Below are 14,022 nucleotides of genomic sequence, written 5' to 3'. Positions count from 1 at the left end.
TTTTTTTTTTTTAAGGAATTTTGGAAGCCACAAGGAGGGGTATTTATATAAGATAATAATTTTGTGAGGGTATAAAAAGAAATTTGAAAACATTCGGAGAGCCATGCCTTCCTTTGGCCAGTGGCTCACCCCTAGCTCCGCCCTGTAGTTTCCTGGTTGTATATGTATATATATATATATATATAATTGCTTCTTATATTGATTAATTCAGTCACATTAAACCGCGTATACCATTCTCAGGATTATCTAAGACAACCCACGAGTTAAAAATACAATAAAAGAACAGTTTGAGACTTTGAGTCGCCTGCAATAAAATATATACATATTATGGCGGGTGTCACCAATGAAAAGTCAATTGGACCCTTAATATAGACCTATTTTGAACTTTTTGACACATATTATTATGTGGGTTGTTTTGGGATTTTAACCATTGTCCTCCTAAACGACAGTTGGACAAATTTGACAGTCAAGGAAAAATGTAACCTCACTGAAACTACAACAAATGGAAAAGTAGGTAAAATTGACAATAATCATGGAATAAAAAAATAAAAAAATTGAACAATTCAAACTTGAACACCTTCAATCTGTTCTGTTTTGTATTTTCAGCTAGCTATTCACGGTTTTGGATTACAAAGTAAAACCAACCAAATACCATCTTCGATCACATCTCTCCATCTATATATACTCTTATAAGCATCACTCCTCTCCATCCCCATCCCCACATCCACTTCTATCTCTCTCTATACACACACAGACACACAGTATCTTCGATTCATTGTCCTAAACAATATCCATAGTCATTTGATCTTTTTTGTTCCTTACACAGTAATGAGTGGTGGAGTACTGAAAATGTCAAATCTACCCTCATCATGCTTGATTTTCTCTCTCACTATATCTACAACGAGCTCCGTCTCATCGGCATCACTCGAAGTGGGCTTCTACCAATCAAGTTGCCCACTTGCAGAGGCAATTGTGAGCATAGCTGTGAATAGAGCTGTGTCATTGAATCCTCGCATAGCTGCAGGCCTCATTAGAATGCATTTCCATGACTGTTTTGTCAGGTGGTTTTTTTTTTCCTTGAAAAGTTCAAGTAAACGTACTCACACCCACAATATTTCCTCTAACAGAACTCGAACACTCAACTTCTTTCTAAGAGAAGAGAGATCATATGTATACCATCTGCGCTAATGCTAAACTTCTACCTGCCCTACATGTTTGTGGGAGTAACTCCACAGAACACCTTTCAGAGAAAAAAAAAAAAACTATATACATCAGAAGTCAATATCAAAGTGTTTGTTTATTTTTTAATACTTCGTATTACATATTTCAGGTGGTTGAACTTATCATCATGTGATGTATTTTCATTGTTTCAGGGTTGTGATGCTTCTATCCTCCTTGATTCAACTCCTGACAATCCATCAGAGAAAGAAAATCCAGTCAACAATCCAAGCTTGCGAGGTTTTGAAGTGATCGACGAGGCCAAGGCCGAGCTTGAAGCTCTATGTCCAGAAACAGTGTCATGCTCTGACATCCTTACTTTTGCAGCACGAGACAGCGCATTCGAAGCTGGGGGAATAAGCTATGATGTGCCATCAGGGCGTCGCCACGGGAGAGTGTCAATCAGGGACGAGCCTTTCCAACACCTCCCCCCTCCTTTCTTCAATGCCAAACAACTCGAAAAAAATTTCGAGCGCAAAGGTCTCACTCTAGACGAAATGGTGACCCTCTCGGGGGCACATTCCATTGGAGTGTCACATTGTTCGTCTTTCTCAGACTGGCTTTACTCCTTCAACGCCACTCACTCGCAAGATCCTTCCATGGACTCTAATTTTGCTCGCGGATTGAAAAGGAAGTGTCCTCCACCGTCCAATGCTGGAGCTGAAATTGATCCAACGTACGGTGCCATTGGATGTTATCACACCAAACACATTGGATAAGAAGTACTACAATGATTTGAAGAACAACCGTGGAGTGTTGACATCGGATCAAACACTTTTGACAAGCCCTTCGACAGCAAGGATTGTGAGGCGCCACGCGAAACATGGTGCAGCTTGGGCTGATGAGTTCGCGTCTGCAATGATACGTATGGGTTCCACTGATGATCTCACAGGCAGCTTGGGGGAGATCAGGAAGAACTGTAGAGTTGTGAACTAGATCGATCACTTAATTGAGCTGTTTTATTGAAGTGTTTTTGGATATTTTTTACTATTCAACTGTAAAACTATTCTTGCACAAGCTAGTGTGAAAATTTTATCATCTTGTCCGAAGATTATTTTGGAAATGCAATGGATTGAATCCATTTTTTCCATTCTTAGCATTTGCATTCATTTACTGAAATTTGGATTTAAATTTGTAGTTCATATTAGCTTTTTATTTTTATTTGGGTAAATTTTACTTATCTATCTCGATGTTTATCAATATTTCACAGACGCATTTCATAATTCCGCTTACTTTCCCTATAAACGGTCGTAGTGTGTGATTTTATTGTTTCGCCGTATACAGTCATTTAAGGCATTAGGACAAAATTGACTTTCTATCCATTTTTTGTATCTTTGTTAGGTGTTTAACAATGCGGAGGTAAGTGAAATTATGAAACGTATATAGATCAAAGTAAGAAAAATTTACCGTCGTTAATTTTTTTGTTCTGTATTGAACATTGTTCTTTTTGTGATGTGTGCTCTTCATGCTATGCAATAAAGCAATGTTTCATGTTTGAGCACCACTTCCATATCGCATGTAAACAGTGACGGATTTACCTTTTCTCTCCTAAAATTATTTTAAAAATTCAGTATTCTCTCTCTCTCTCTCTCTCTCTCTCTCTCTCTCTCTCTCTCTCTCTCTCTCTCTCTCTCTCTCTCTCTCGTTTCTGGGTCTGTCACTGAATGAATATATAGGCAATGGCCTTTTTGTATGAGGAAATTTTATAAAATCACAAAAAATAAAAATAAAATAAAAATTGTATCCAATAGAACTTTTCAATTCTCATTTCATAGATTTTGCATACAAGACATCTTTTCTAGTGCATCTTCATAGTTAAAAGAACAACATTTTATTTAATGTTGGAACTAAACCATCCTTGCCTCGTTGGTCACTCACCTCTCATGGGTAATGGCACGCACCAAAAGCTGCATCCAAACAAACACATAAAAATGAGATAAACACATGATAAGCATATACATATAAATATATAGGAAAATTATATAAAAGAGCTTTGGGAGATTTTATTTCCCCTAAGGTAGAGTCAAAGTCAACATATTTAAAGTTCATAGACTTTGACCGAAATCTGACATGGAAATAAAAAAATGCTCTTCATTTGCTCAAACTATCTTTAATATTTTTTGGCATTACTTTTGTGTGTAAGTACTACTTTTGTGCCCAGAGGTACCACTTTTGTACACAGATGTACCATTTTTGTACAAATCAAATAATCAAAATGTTTTGCACAAAAAGGGACAAGGATCCTCTCTACCGCAAGAAAGGTTCATCACAGAATCCAGTAGTTGAGATTATATCATCATTAGTGGCCGGGCTCCATTTATCAATGCAATCTCAATCACTGGATTCTGTGCTGGACTTCTCTTGCACCGGAGAGGATCCTTGTCCCACAAAAAGTGATATCTTTGTGCACAAAAGTGGTACAGAGGATCTTTGTCCCACAAAAAGTGATATCTTTGTGCACAGAGGATCTTTGTCCCACAAAAAGTGATATCTTTGTGCACAAAAGTGGTACATGCATACACAAAACATGATACATCTGTACAAAAGTAGCACTTACCTACACAAAAGTGGTACCTCTAACTACAAAAGTAATATATGTTATCACAAAAGTAATACTCCTATGCACAAAAGTAGTACTTAAGTAGTATTTATATATATAAAAGTAGTACCCGAAAATATTAAGGGTAGTTTTGCTACATCTATCTCTAGATAATAAAATCTCACAAAGTCTACTCTTCTTATAATTTTTTCATAATTTCGCTTACCTCCCCTGTAAACGACGATCATCCAACTTGATTACGGTTGTGTGTGATTTTACCATTTCGCCCATGAAATGTATACTGTCATTTAAGGCATTAGGACAAGATTGACCTTCTATCCATTTTTTGTATCTTTGTTAGGTGCCTAACAACGTGAAGGTAGGTGGAATTATGAAACATATAAAGATGTATGTGAAATACTGACAAACCTCAAAAAAAAGTAAGAGAAATTTACCGTTGTTGTTTATTTATTTATTTTTGTTCTGTATTGAACATTGTTCTTTTTTGTGATGTGTGCTCTTCATGCTATGCAATGTTTCATGTTTGAGAACCACATCCATATAGCAGATGTAAACAGGGACGGATTTACCCTTTCTCTCTTAAAATTATTTTAAAAGTTCAGTATTATTCCTCTCTCTTGAGTTTCTGGGTCGTCACTGGATGTAAATGAATATATAGGCAATGGCCTTTTTGCATTCATTCATGAGGAAATTTAAAAATAAAATAAAAAATAAAATTGTATCCAATAGAACTTTTCAATTCTCATTTCATAGATTTCGCATACAAGACACCTTTTATGGTGCATCTTCATAGTTAAAAGAACAAGACACATTTTATTTAATGTTGGAACTAAACTGTCCTTGCCTCGTTGGTCACTCATCTCTCATGGGTAATGGCACGCACCAAAAGCTGTATCCAAACAAACACATAAAAATGAGATAAACACATAATATACATATACATATAAAATATATAGGAAAATTATAGTATATAAAATTGTACTTTGGGAGATTTTATTATAGAGTCAAAGTCAAAATATTTAAAATTCATACACTTTGACCAAAATTTGATGTGGATATGGAAAATTAATGTTTATTTGCCCAAACAATTCTTAATATTTTTTGGGTACTAGTGTTTGTATAAGTTCTATTTTTGTACAGAGATGTATCACTTTTATACACAAATGTATCCTTTTTGTGCAAATCAAGTAAGTAATACCCGAAAATATTAATGGTAGTTTTTATTCTATCTCTAGATAATAAAATCTCCAAAAGCCCCCTTTTTTTTTATAATTTTATCAATATATATATATATATATATATCCACTTTTTTATAATTTTCCCAATATATAGAGAGAGAGAGAGACTCTCAAGGGTCGTTGAAGGCTGGTGTGCCAACATCAGAAGGGCAATCATTAGTGGCCCTATAGTGGGCTCAAGGGCATAAGATGCATGATTATACAAAGTGTTGGGGGTATAACATGAGCCCCCGGGGTTTATCGCTCTACAATCCACATTTGTGCAGTAAATACGTATAATTAGCATCCTGCATCTTAGGAGATGGTGTAACTCGGGCTGGCCCAACCAAATCCAATCTGAGTCCAATCTCAACCTAATTTTGGATTGGGTGGGATTGGACTGGCATGAGGTAACTCGAATTCGGGTTTCAACCCATGAAGTCCAAATCAAATATTTTTGAGTTGGTTGGGCTGTCGGGTCAACCCTTTTTTTTTTTTAATGAGTTAGGCCCCTATCTCTTTATCTATCCACTCCAATACCATAGTGTCAATATATATTTATATATACGTGAGAAAAAATTTAAAGTTCAAAAATAATAAAATAAGGAGAAGATATGGGATCATCAAAATATCAAAGAATAAAAACTACTAGTAATACGCCGGATATATCAGCAGAAAAATAGGTCTTTCATACAAATATGGGTATCTTTACTTTTATATATATATAAATTTGGATTTTTAAAAATAACACTTAAAAAGATTTCAAATTGATATTCTGCACCTATTAAATAGGAGTTTCAAAATTTTGGGCGCGCTTAATATGTATTTGACAAGTTTATTTTATTTTACTTTTACAACAACCATTGGTAGGCCTATATTTTTTTTTCCAGTTTAAATTTAATTTCAAAAACATTTTAAAGATAGCATTGCAAAATATTGCACCACTTATTTAATAGTTTATCGTATCAGTTATAAACTTAGTTAAGAAAATAATAACCTAAAATTGAGAAGATGAAAAAGGGAAGAAAGAACGGCGCCGACGATATCTCCGGTGCTCATCCTGAGAAAGATGCTAAAGTGGATTTCACTGCAGTAGAGGTAATTTTAATTTTTAGTAATTTAACCCAACCACTAAACCTAACCCTAATTGGTTGTATGTCAGAAGAATGTTAATTGGTTGTATGTCAGAAGAATGTTAATGGTCATGGCCTGTCGAACCTCGCCGACGTTGCCATCGTCGGGGTCTCCGATATACCTTCTACAGACGGGAAGATGGAGGGAGATGATTCGAAGATTGATGTTTTGAAACCAAGATCCCACATTCAATCAAAGCAAGTAAAGGAATCCAATTTATAGCCACTGAAAATTTTGGCCAATTATAAAAAACCTAATATTCTAGATCATACAGATTTTGTGTAACCATTATCCAAAATTCTAGAAAAATGTATCTTAGATTTTTACTAGTTCAAAGAAAAAATCCTAATATTCTAGATCATACAGATTTTGTTTAACTATTATCCAAAATTCTAGAAAAATGTAATAGATCTTCGGAGAATATCTCTAAATAAATAAAAATAAATAAAAACCTTATCATGCCAACTGAATGAATGTTAAAAAATTTATTTTCTTCTTCTATTCACTTCCTTTCCCTTTCACTTTCTTCTATCTTTCCAAATATATATTTTTTCTTTTAATTTTTTTTTTAGAAATTGCATATATATTACCATCCAAAGGTTTTTGAGTCGAAATTGCTCTTACGTTTGGATTGAAATTTTTGGAATTCGTATCGTTATTTAATATATTTTATGTTATTAATAAAATAATTAAATAAATACAAATATATACCTTTAAATCCCCATTATTAATTTTCTTATAAAATAAAAAATAAATCACCCAAAAACTACTTGCCCAGTACAGACGTCACGGACCTTTTAGCAAGTGAGGTGGGCAATTGTCCCTCTGAATTTTTAATTTTTTTACTAATATATTATGTTATTATTATTTTTTCACTAAAAAATTTCAGTTTTATTCTTTTTATCTAAAGTTCTAGTTCTTCCTGTACTTGCCCATTCGGGCCATTCATATTTGAACCAAGCACTCTTCCACCTAACGTGCTTCATTTTTTGCTAATTTTTGTGTTTTATTTATTTATTATTATTTAGCAAACAAAAGTTTGAGTTAGTCTTTCCTACCAATCACAATGAAATTTGATCAAACTCGCATATATGAAGAGATTTATAATTTCCTCTGGACATTGTAGACACATGCAGGATGCTAATCAATTGGTTTTTTACACGGCCGGGCCCAAAATTGAATGCATTTTAGTACTATATTTCCTCTATTGTTTTTATTTTATCAAAAAAAAATAAAGAGCTATTGGATATTAGTGTAAGATTCTGAATTTAATTTGGTTTTATTTAGTTTTTTAGTTGTTATTATTTAATGTCTATATGAGCTTAAATAACATATTTAGTTGAATTGGTAAAACAAAATTAAAAAAATAAATAAATTGAACTTATGTTCAAAATAGATTCAGGCTCGTTTTCAACTTTGTCTAGTAAATTATTGTATTTTTGTTAAGGGTTAAGTGCAAAAAATACTCTGTTATATAAAAAATGTGCAAGAAATACCCTTATTGGAAAAAAAAAAAAAAAAAATACATATAACTTTTTTTATTATTCATCTATTTATAAAAATCCTAATATTCTTTTTTGGTGGAGAATTCGACCTCATTATACATCTATTTATAGCTGCTCACTTGGAAATTTTTCGCCAGGTTCAACAAAAAATGTCTCTAACCAGTTTTGACAGTTGATGAGGGGGAAGACTAATGTGTGTCAAAAAAAAAAAAAAAAGGTGTCTAACTGAAATCATATTTTTAATTTATTTATTTGATAGCCTTCTAGATATCGGATCAACACCAAAATTTTCAATTTTATACTCCCATGGTTTGCTTTCCAAAACATATTTGTTTACTCCATTTATGTTTCAAACGAATTTTCATAAATTTTTTATTTACTGCTGTGCGAAAATTTTCTCTAACTTAACGTTTCAACTTCTTTGCATCAAATTTTAATGAAGGGTAGATTAGTCCAATTCATTAAATTGTAAAGTTAAAAAGGTATATTAAACAATCAAATGGCAAGTTGGTCCATTCTTGATGTGTCATATGTGGCAGGTTGCTACAGAAATGTCTTTGTCAACTTTTTCAAACTTCAGAGGTGTCATTGTCCAAAACATAACTAATTTGTATATGACTGTCATATGTCAAACATCAGGGTGTTATTATTCAAAAAATAACTAACTTGTAATATATAACTGTCATATGTCAAACCTTAGGGAATGTAATTGTACTTTACCAAAAAAAAAAAGAAAAAAAAAAAGCTAGGGTTCTTAAGGAAAATTCTTAGGAAATAAAAAAAGCTATGGCATTTTGTTATAATTAAACTTATTTTACTCAAAAAAAAATTAATAATAATAATAATAATAATAAACCTAAACGGACCATAAATTTCCAAAAAGATTAATAGTTACCAAGTTTTTTTGAAATTAGTTTATAGTGACAATAAAATTCCAAAAAGATTAATGGTTACCAAGTTTTTTTTATTTATTTTTATTTATTTATTCGTTAATTTTTAAGAATAATAATAGAGTCACCAAAATTCGACAGGAAATAAAGATTGGCTCATCGAAACAGTGAGCCGAATAACCGTCCGATTTGGTAATGATCATTAGCGGCATTAGAGTGATTATAATGCATATAATGGGAACACTCAATTTGGGATGTGATTCACTCGTCAAACCAGTAATGATAATTAGCTGCATTATACCGATTATAATGCATCTAATGGGCCACTTTCACTATAATGCATATAATGGGCACACTCAATTCGAGATGTGGTTCTCTTGTCTCGGTAAGATATATTAATCTTTCAAATAGTAAAGTCACTTATATTTGTTTCGGGTGAACTGCAAATAAAAAAAAAAAAAATTCCTACTCTATAAAAAATTGTACAAAAACGACATGTAATATGTATATAAATTCTTAATATTTCAAAATATTACAAATTATCCTTGACAATCAATTTATTTATTTATTTATTTTTTTTTAGTTAAAACTCTCAAATACTCTTAATACTTGGTATTTTATTTTTATTTTGTCTTAAAAGCGTTTTAGGTATTCTAATATTCATATTGACAAAATATCCTTATTTGCTTAATTTTAAATATATATATATATATTAACACGAAAGAAGAATTTACACATTCTGTGCAGTTATTTATTTAAGGACAATATTTAGGTCTTCACTGGTGAGAATGTCTACAATATATTCACCGTTGATATGGATTAATAATAAACGAATACGAGTCTTATTTTAATTATTAAATCATAAATGATAATCAAATCATTATCTCTGATTTGGTAAATGAATATTTCCCTCACCATATTTGATTTTTAGTAATTAAAGATCACATGTCCATTTGTTATTAGTCTGCATCCACATCAGCGGTAAGTATGATGCAAATTCTCACTAGCGAAACTTAAGTATTGTTTAATTTTTAGTGAGCCAATTAAATTTTTTTTTTTTAAGAATTTTGGAAGCCACAAGGAGGGATATTTATATAAGATAATATTTTTGTAGTGGCATAAGAAGAAATTGAAAACATTTGGAGAGCCATGGTCCCCTCGTGGCCCACCCCTAGCTCTCCAGTGTACTTTCTTGTTGTTTTCCAACTACTCTGTGCGTGTGTGTATATATATATATATATATATGATTGCTTCTTTTATTGATTAATTCAGTCACATTAAACCGCGTCTACCATTCTCAGGATTATCTAAGACAACCGACAAGTTAAAAATACAGATAAAAGAACTGTTTGAGACTTTGAGTAGCCTGCAATAAAATATATACATATTATGGGGTGTCACCAATGAAAAGTCAATTTGACCCTTAATATAAACCTATTTTGAACTTTTTGACACATATTATTATGTGGGTTGTTTTGGGATTTTAACCATTGTCCTCCTAAACGACAGTTGGACAAATTTGAAACTCAAGGAAAATTGTAACTGAAGCTCACTGAAACTACAACAAATGGAAGAGTAGGTAAAATTGACAATCATGGAAGAAAATATATATATATATATTGAACAGTTCAAACTTGAATACCTTCGATCTGTTCTGTTTTGTATTTGCAGCTAGCTATACACGGTTTTGGATTACAAAGTAAAACCAACCAAGCACCATCTTCGATCGCATTCTCTCCATCTATATATACTCTCATAAGCATCACTCCTCTCCATCCCCACATCCACTTCTCTCTCTATACACACACAGGCACACAGTATCTTCGATCCATTGTCCTAAACAATATCCATGGTCATTTGATCTTTTTTGTTCCTCACACAATGATGTGTGGTGGAGTACTGAAAATGTCAAATCTACTCTCATGCTTGATTTTCTTTCTCACCATTTCTACAACGAGCTCTGTCTCATCGGCATCACTCGAAGTGGGCTTCTACCAATCAAGTTGCCCACTTGCAGAGGCAATTGTGACAATAGCTGTGACTAGAGCTGTGTTATTCAATCCTGGCATAGCTGCAGGCCTCATTCGAATGCATTTCCATGACTGTTTTGTCAGGGTATGTTTTTTTTTTTTTTTTTTGTCACCCACAATATTTCCTCTAACAGGAATACTCAACTTCTTTTTAGGAGAAGAGAGATAGATCATATATATACCATCTGCGCTAATGCTAAACTTCTACCTGCCCTACATGTTTGTGGGAGTAATTAACTCCACTGAAGACCTTTCCAAAAAAAAAAAAAAACTATATACATCAGAAGTCAATATCGAAGTGTTTATTTATTTATTTTAATTTTAATAGTTATATATATCTAACTTGCTTCAAAAGTATAAAGGTGGTTGAACTAATCATCATGTGATGTATTTTCTTTGTTTCAGGGTTGTGATGCTTCTATCCTCCTTGATTCAACCCCTGGCAATCCATCAGAGAAAGAAAATCCAGTCAACAATCCAAGCTTGCGAGGTTTTGAAGTGATCGACGAGGCCAAGGCCGAGCTTGAAGCTCTATGTCCAGAAACAGTGTCATGCGCTGACATCCTCACTTTTGCAGCACGAGACAGCGCATTCGAAGCTGGGGGAATATTCTATGATGTGCCATCAGGGCGTCGCGACGGGAGAGTGTCAATCAGGGACGAGCCTTTCCAACACCTCCCCCCTCCTTTCTTCAATGCCAAACAACTTGAGGAGAATTTCGCGCGCAAAGGTCTCACTCTAGACGAAATGGTCACCCTCTCGGGGGCACATTCCATTGGAGTCTCACATTGTTCGTCTTTCTCAGACCGGCTTTACTCCTTCAACGCCACTCACTCGCAAGATCCTTCAATGGACTCCAATTTTGCTCGCGGATTGAAAAGGAAGTGTCGTCCACCGTCCAACGCAGGAGATGGAATCGATCCAACTGTGCCATTGGATGTTATCACACCAAATAGTTTGGATAAGAACTACTACAGAGATTTGAAGAACAACCATGGAGTGTTGACATCGGATCAAACACTTTTGACAAGCCCTTCGACAGCAAGGATTGTGAGGCACCATGCGAAACATGGTGCAGCTTGGGCTGATGAGTTCGCGGCTGCAATGATACGAATGGGTTCCATTGATGTTCTCACAGGCAGCTTGGGGGAGATCAGGAAGAATTGTAGAGTTGTGAACTAGATCACTTGAGCTGTCCTACTGAAGTGTTTTTGGATATTTTTTACTATTCAATTGTTAAACTCTATAATCTTACACAAGCTAGTGTGAATTTTTTTTCATCTTGTCCGAAGATTATTTTGGAAATGCAATGGAGTGAATCCAGTTTTTCCATTCTTAACATTTGCTTTCATTTACTGAAATTTGGATTTAAATTTGTAGTTCATTTTAGCTTTTTATTTTTATTTGGGTAAATTTTACTTACCTACCCCTAGGTTTGTCAATATTTCACATTCATAATTCCACTCACCTCTCCTGCCAGTGATGGCAGTCCAACTCGGTAAATGTAGTGTATTATTTTACCATTTTGCTCATGAAATGTTTGCTGTAATTTCAGGCAATAGAAGGACAAAATTGACCTTTTATATATTTTTTGTTGCTAACACCAGTAGATTCTATTTGTTCCCGTGAGGTGACTAACAATAAGGAGGTTTGTGAATTTATGAAACATAGAGGGATCTATGTAAATGAAATTTACCCTTTTACTTTTTGGATTTAACACAGAACTTTTTGTTCTTTATTGAACATTGTTCTTTTTCCTCATTTGTGTTCTTCATCCTATGCAATGTTTCATGTTTGTTTGTTTGTTTTTCAGTAAGTTATGCAATGTTTCATGTTTGAGAACCACATTCATATAACAGATGTAAAAGATTATATAGGCATGGCCCTTTTGTATTCATTCATAGGAAATTTTATAAAATCACAAGGAAAGAACAAAAATTTGTATCCAATAGTACTTTTCAATATATCTCATTCCATATATATTGCATACAAGACACATTTTCTAGTACAAGTTCATAAAGAACAAGAATTCCATTTCATACATTTTGTTTATTGTTGGAACTAAACTGTCCTTGCCTCATTGGTCAGTACTGGTCACCCACTTCTCATGGGTAATGGCACTTACCAAAAGCTGCATCCAAACAAGCACATACAAATGAGATATACACAAATATACATATATATATATATAGAGAGAGAGAGAGAGAGAGGCGTGGAAGAGAGAGAATGAGAGAAACTTACAAGGGTCGTTGAAGGCTGGTGTGACAACATCAAAAGGGCAATCATTAGAAACCCTATAGTGGGCATCAAGGGCATACGATGCATGATTATACAAAGTGTTGGGGGTATAACATGAGCCCCCGGGCATTATAGCTCTACAGTCCACTTTTGCGCAGTAAATTCGTTTAGCATCCTGCATCTTAGCAACTGGTGCTCTCACTTGTGCGATACACCAGGCCTTGTTCTGCATATATGCACAAACAAGTTATGGTAAATTACGCAAAACCAATAATACAACCAATAATACAATAACGAATTAACAGAGAACATAAAATCATGCGCCACACAAAGTACAAATATTTACGTTATTAAGTTTTTAGTCTACATGTCCGCGACGAAGATCCATAAACAGAGACGGAGCCTGAAATTAAGTTCAGGAGGCACAATGCAATAAAAAATTTTGAGGCAGGGAAATTTTAAAATTTTATAGAATTATACATACAAAAATGAAATTTTGTAAAGTTAAGGGGGCAGAAATTAAAATTTTTAAAAAATATACATACAAAAATTAAAATTTGTAAAGTTGAGGGGTGGCGGAAATGTACATGCAAAAATGAAATTTTTTAAAGTTGGGGGGCAAATTTTAAAATTTTAAAAATTATTATAAAAATACAATTTTTAAAAAGTTGAGGGGCACATGCCCCCCTAAGCCTCAACCGGCTCTATCCATGTCCTTGAAGAGATTTTACCGTGGAAAGAACAACATTACAAGCTATCAAGTCCCCAACTCTTTATCTCTCTCACTTTCTTAGTTCCGTTCACTACATACAGTGAATGGCATTTAAGAATTGTATGAGGGGCGATTTTGAACAACAATAATATATTATGGGGTATCATTAGAAATTGAGTGAGGCATATTTAAAATTTTTATTAAAAAAATAGGAACATTTTTAAGATTTTTACAAAATTTATAAGTAATTTTGTAAATATATATTTTTTTCATGGGTCCGTGCCTCGTACGTACTCTTGTACACCGGTTACAATAGAGACTAGATTTCATATCTAGGACCCTCAAGGAAAAAAAAAAAAAAAAAGGGTCAATTTTTTTTTTTTTTTTTTAATCTAATAAAAAATAAACAAAATTCGGACCACAGCTACACACATGTATATGGTATCATTGAAATCAAAATTCATTGTCAAGTCGAAACAAAAACTATGGTTTGAAATGTATGATAAGAAGTTGCATTG

The 14,022-nt window shown here is 33.5% G+C and overlaps 1 protein-coding gene and 1 pseudogene across 1 annotated transcript; both read left to right on the top strand.

The window, feature by feature from the left end:
• Positions 1-828: 828 nt before the first annotated feature.
• On the top strand, positions 829-2,154 carry LOC132295936 (peroxidase 5-like; annotated as a pseudogene).
• An 8,254-nt stretch (positions 2,155-10,408) lies between these two features.
• LOC132295935 (peroxidase 5-like) lies at positions 10,409-11,736 on the top strand. The gene is made up of 2 exons (XM_059794196.1): positions 10,409-10,639; positions 10,960-11,736. Exons 1-2 carry the CDS (start codon positions 10,409-10,411, stop codon positions 11,734-11,736), a joined length of 1,008 nt encoding a protein of 335 aa, XP_059650179.1.
• The last annotated feature ends 2,286 nt before the right edge of the window (positions 11,737-14,022 follow it).

Source organism: Cornus florida, unplaced genomic scaffold (genome assembly GCF_030987335.1).
Source record: "Cornus florida cultivar Cherokee Brave unplaced genomic scaffold, ASM3098733v1 CherokeeBrave_3.0.0_Hap2_Chr02, whole genome shotgun sequence".
Classification (NCBI taxonomy): Eukaryota; Viridiplantae; Streptophyta; class Magnoliopsida; order Cornales; family Cornaceae; genus Cornus; species Cornus florida.
The sequence above is the reverse complement of the archived record's forward strand: the minus strand, read 5'-3'. Positions and strand labels throughout refer to the sequence as shown.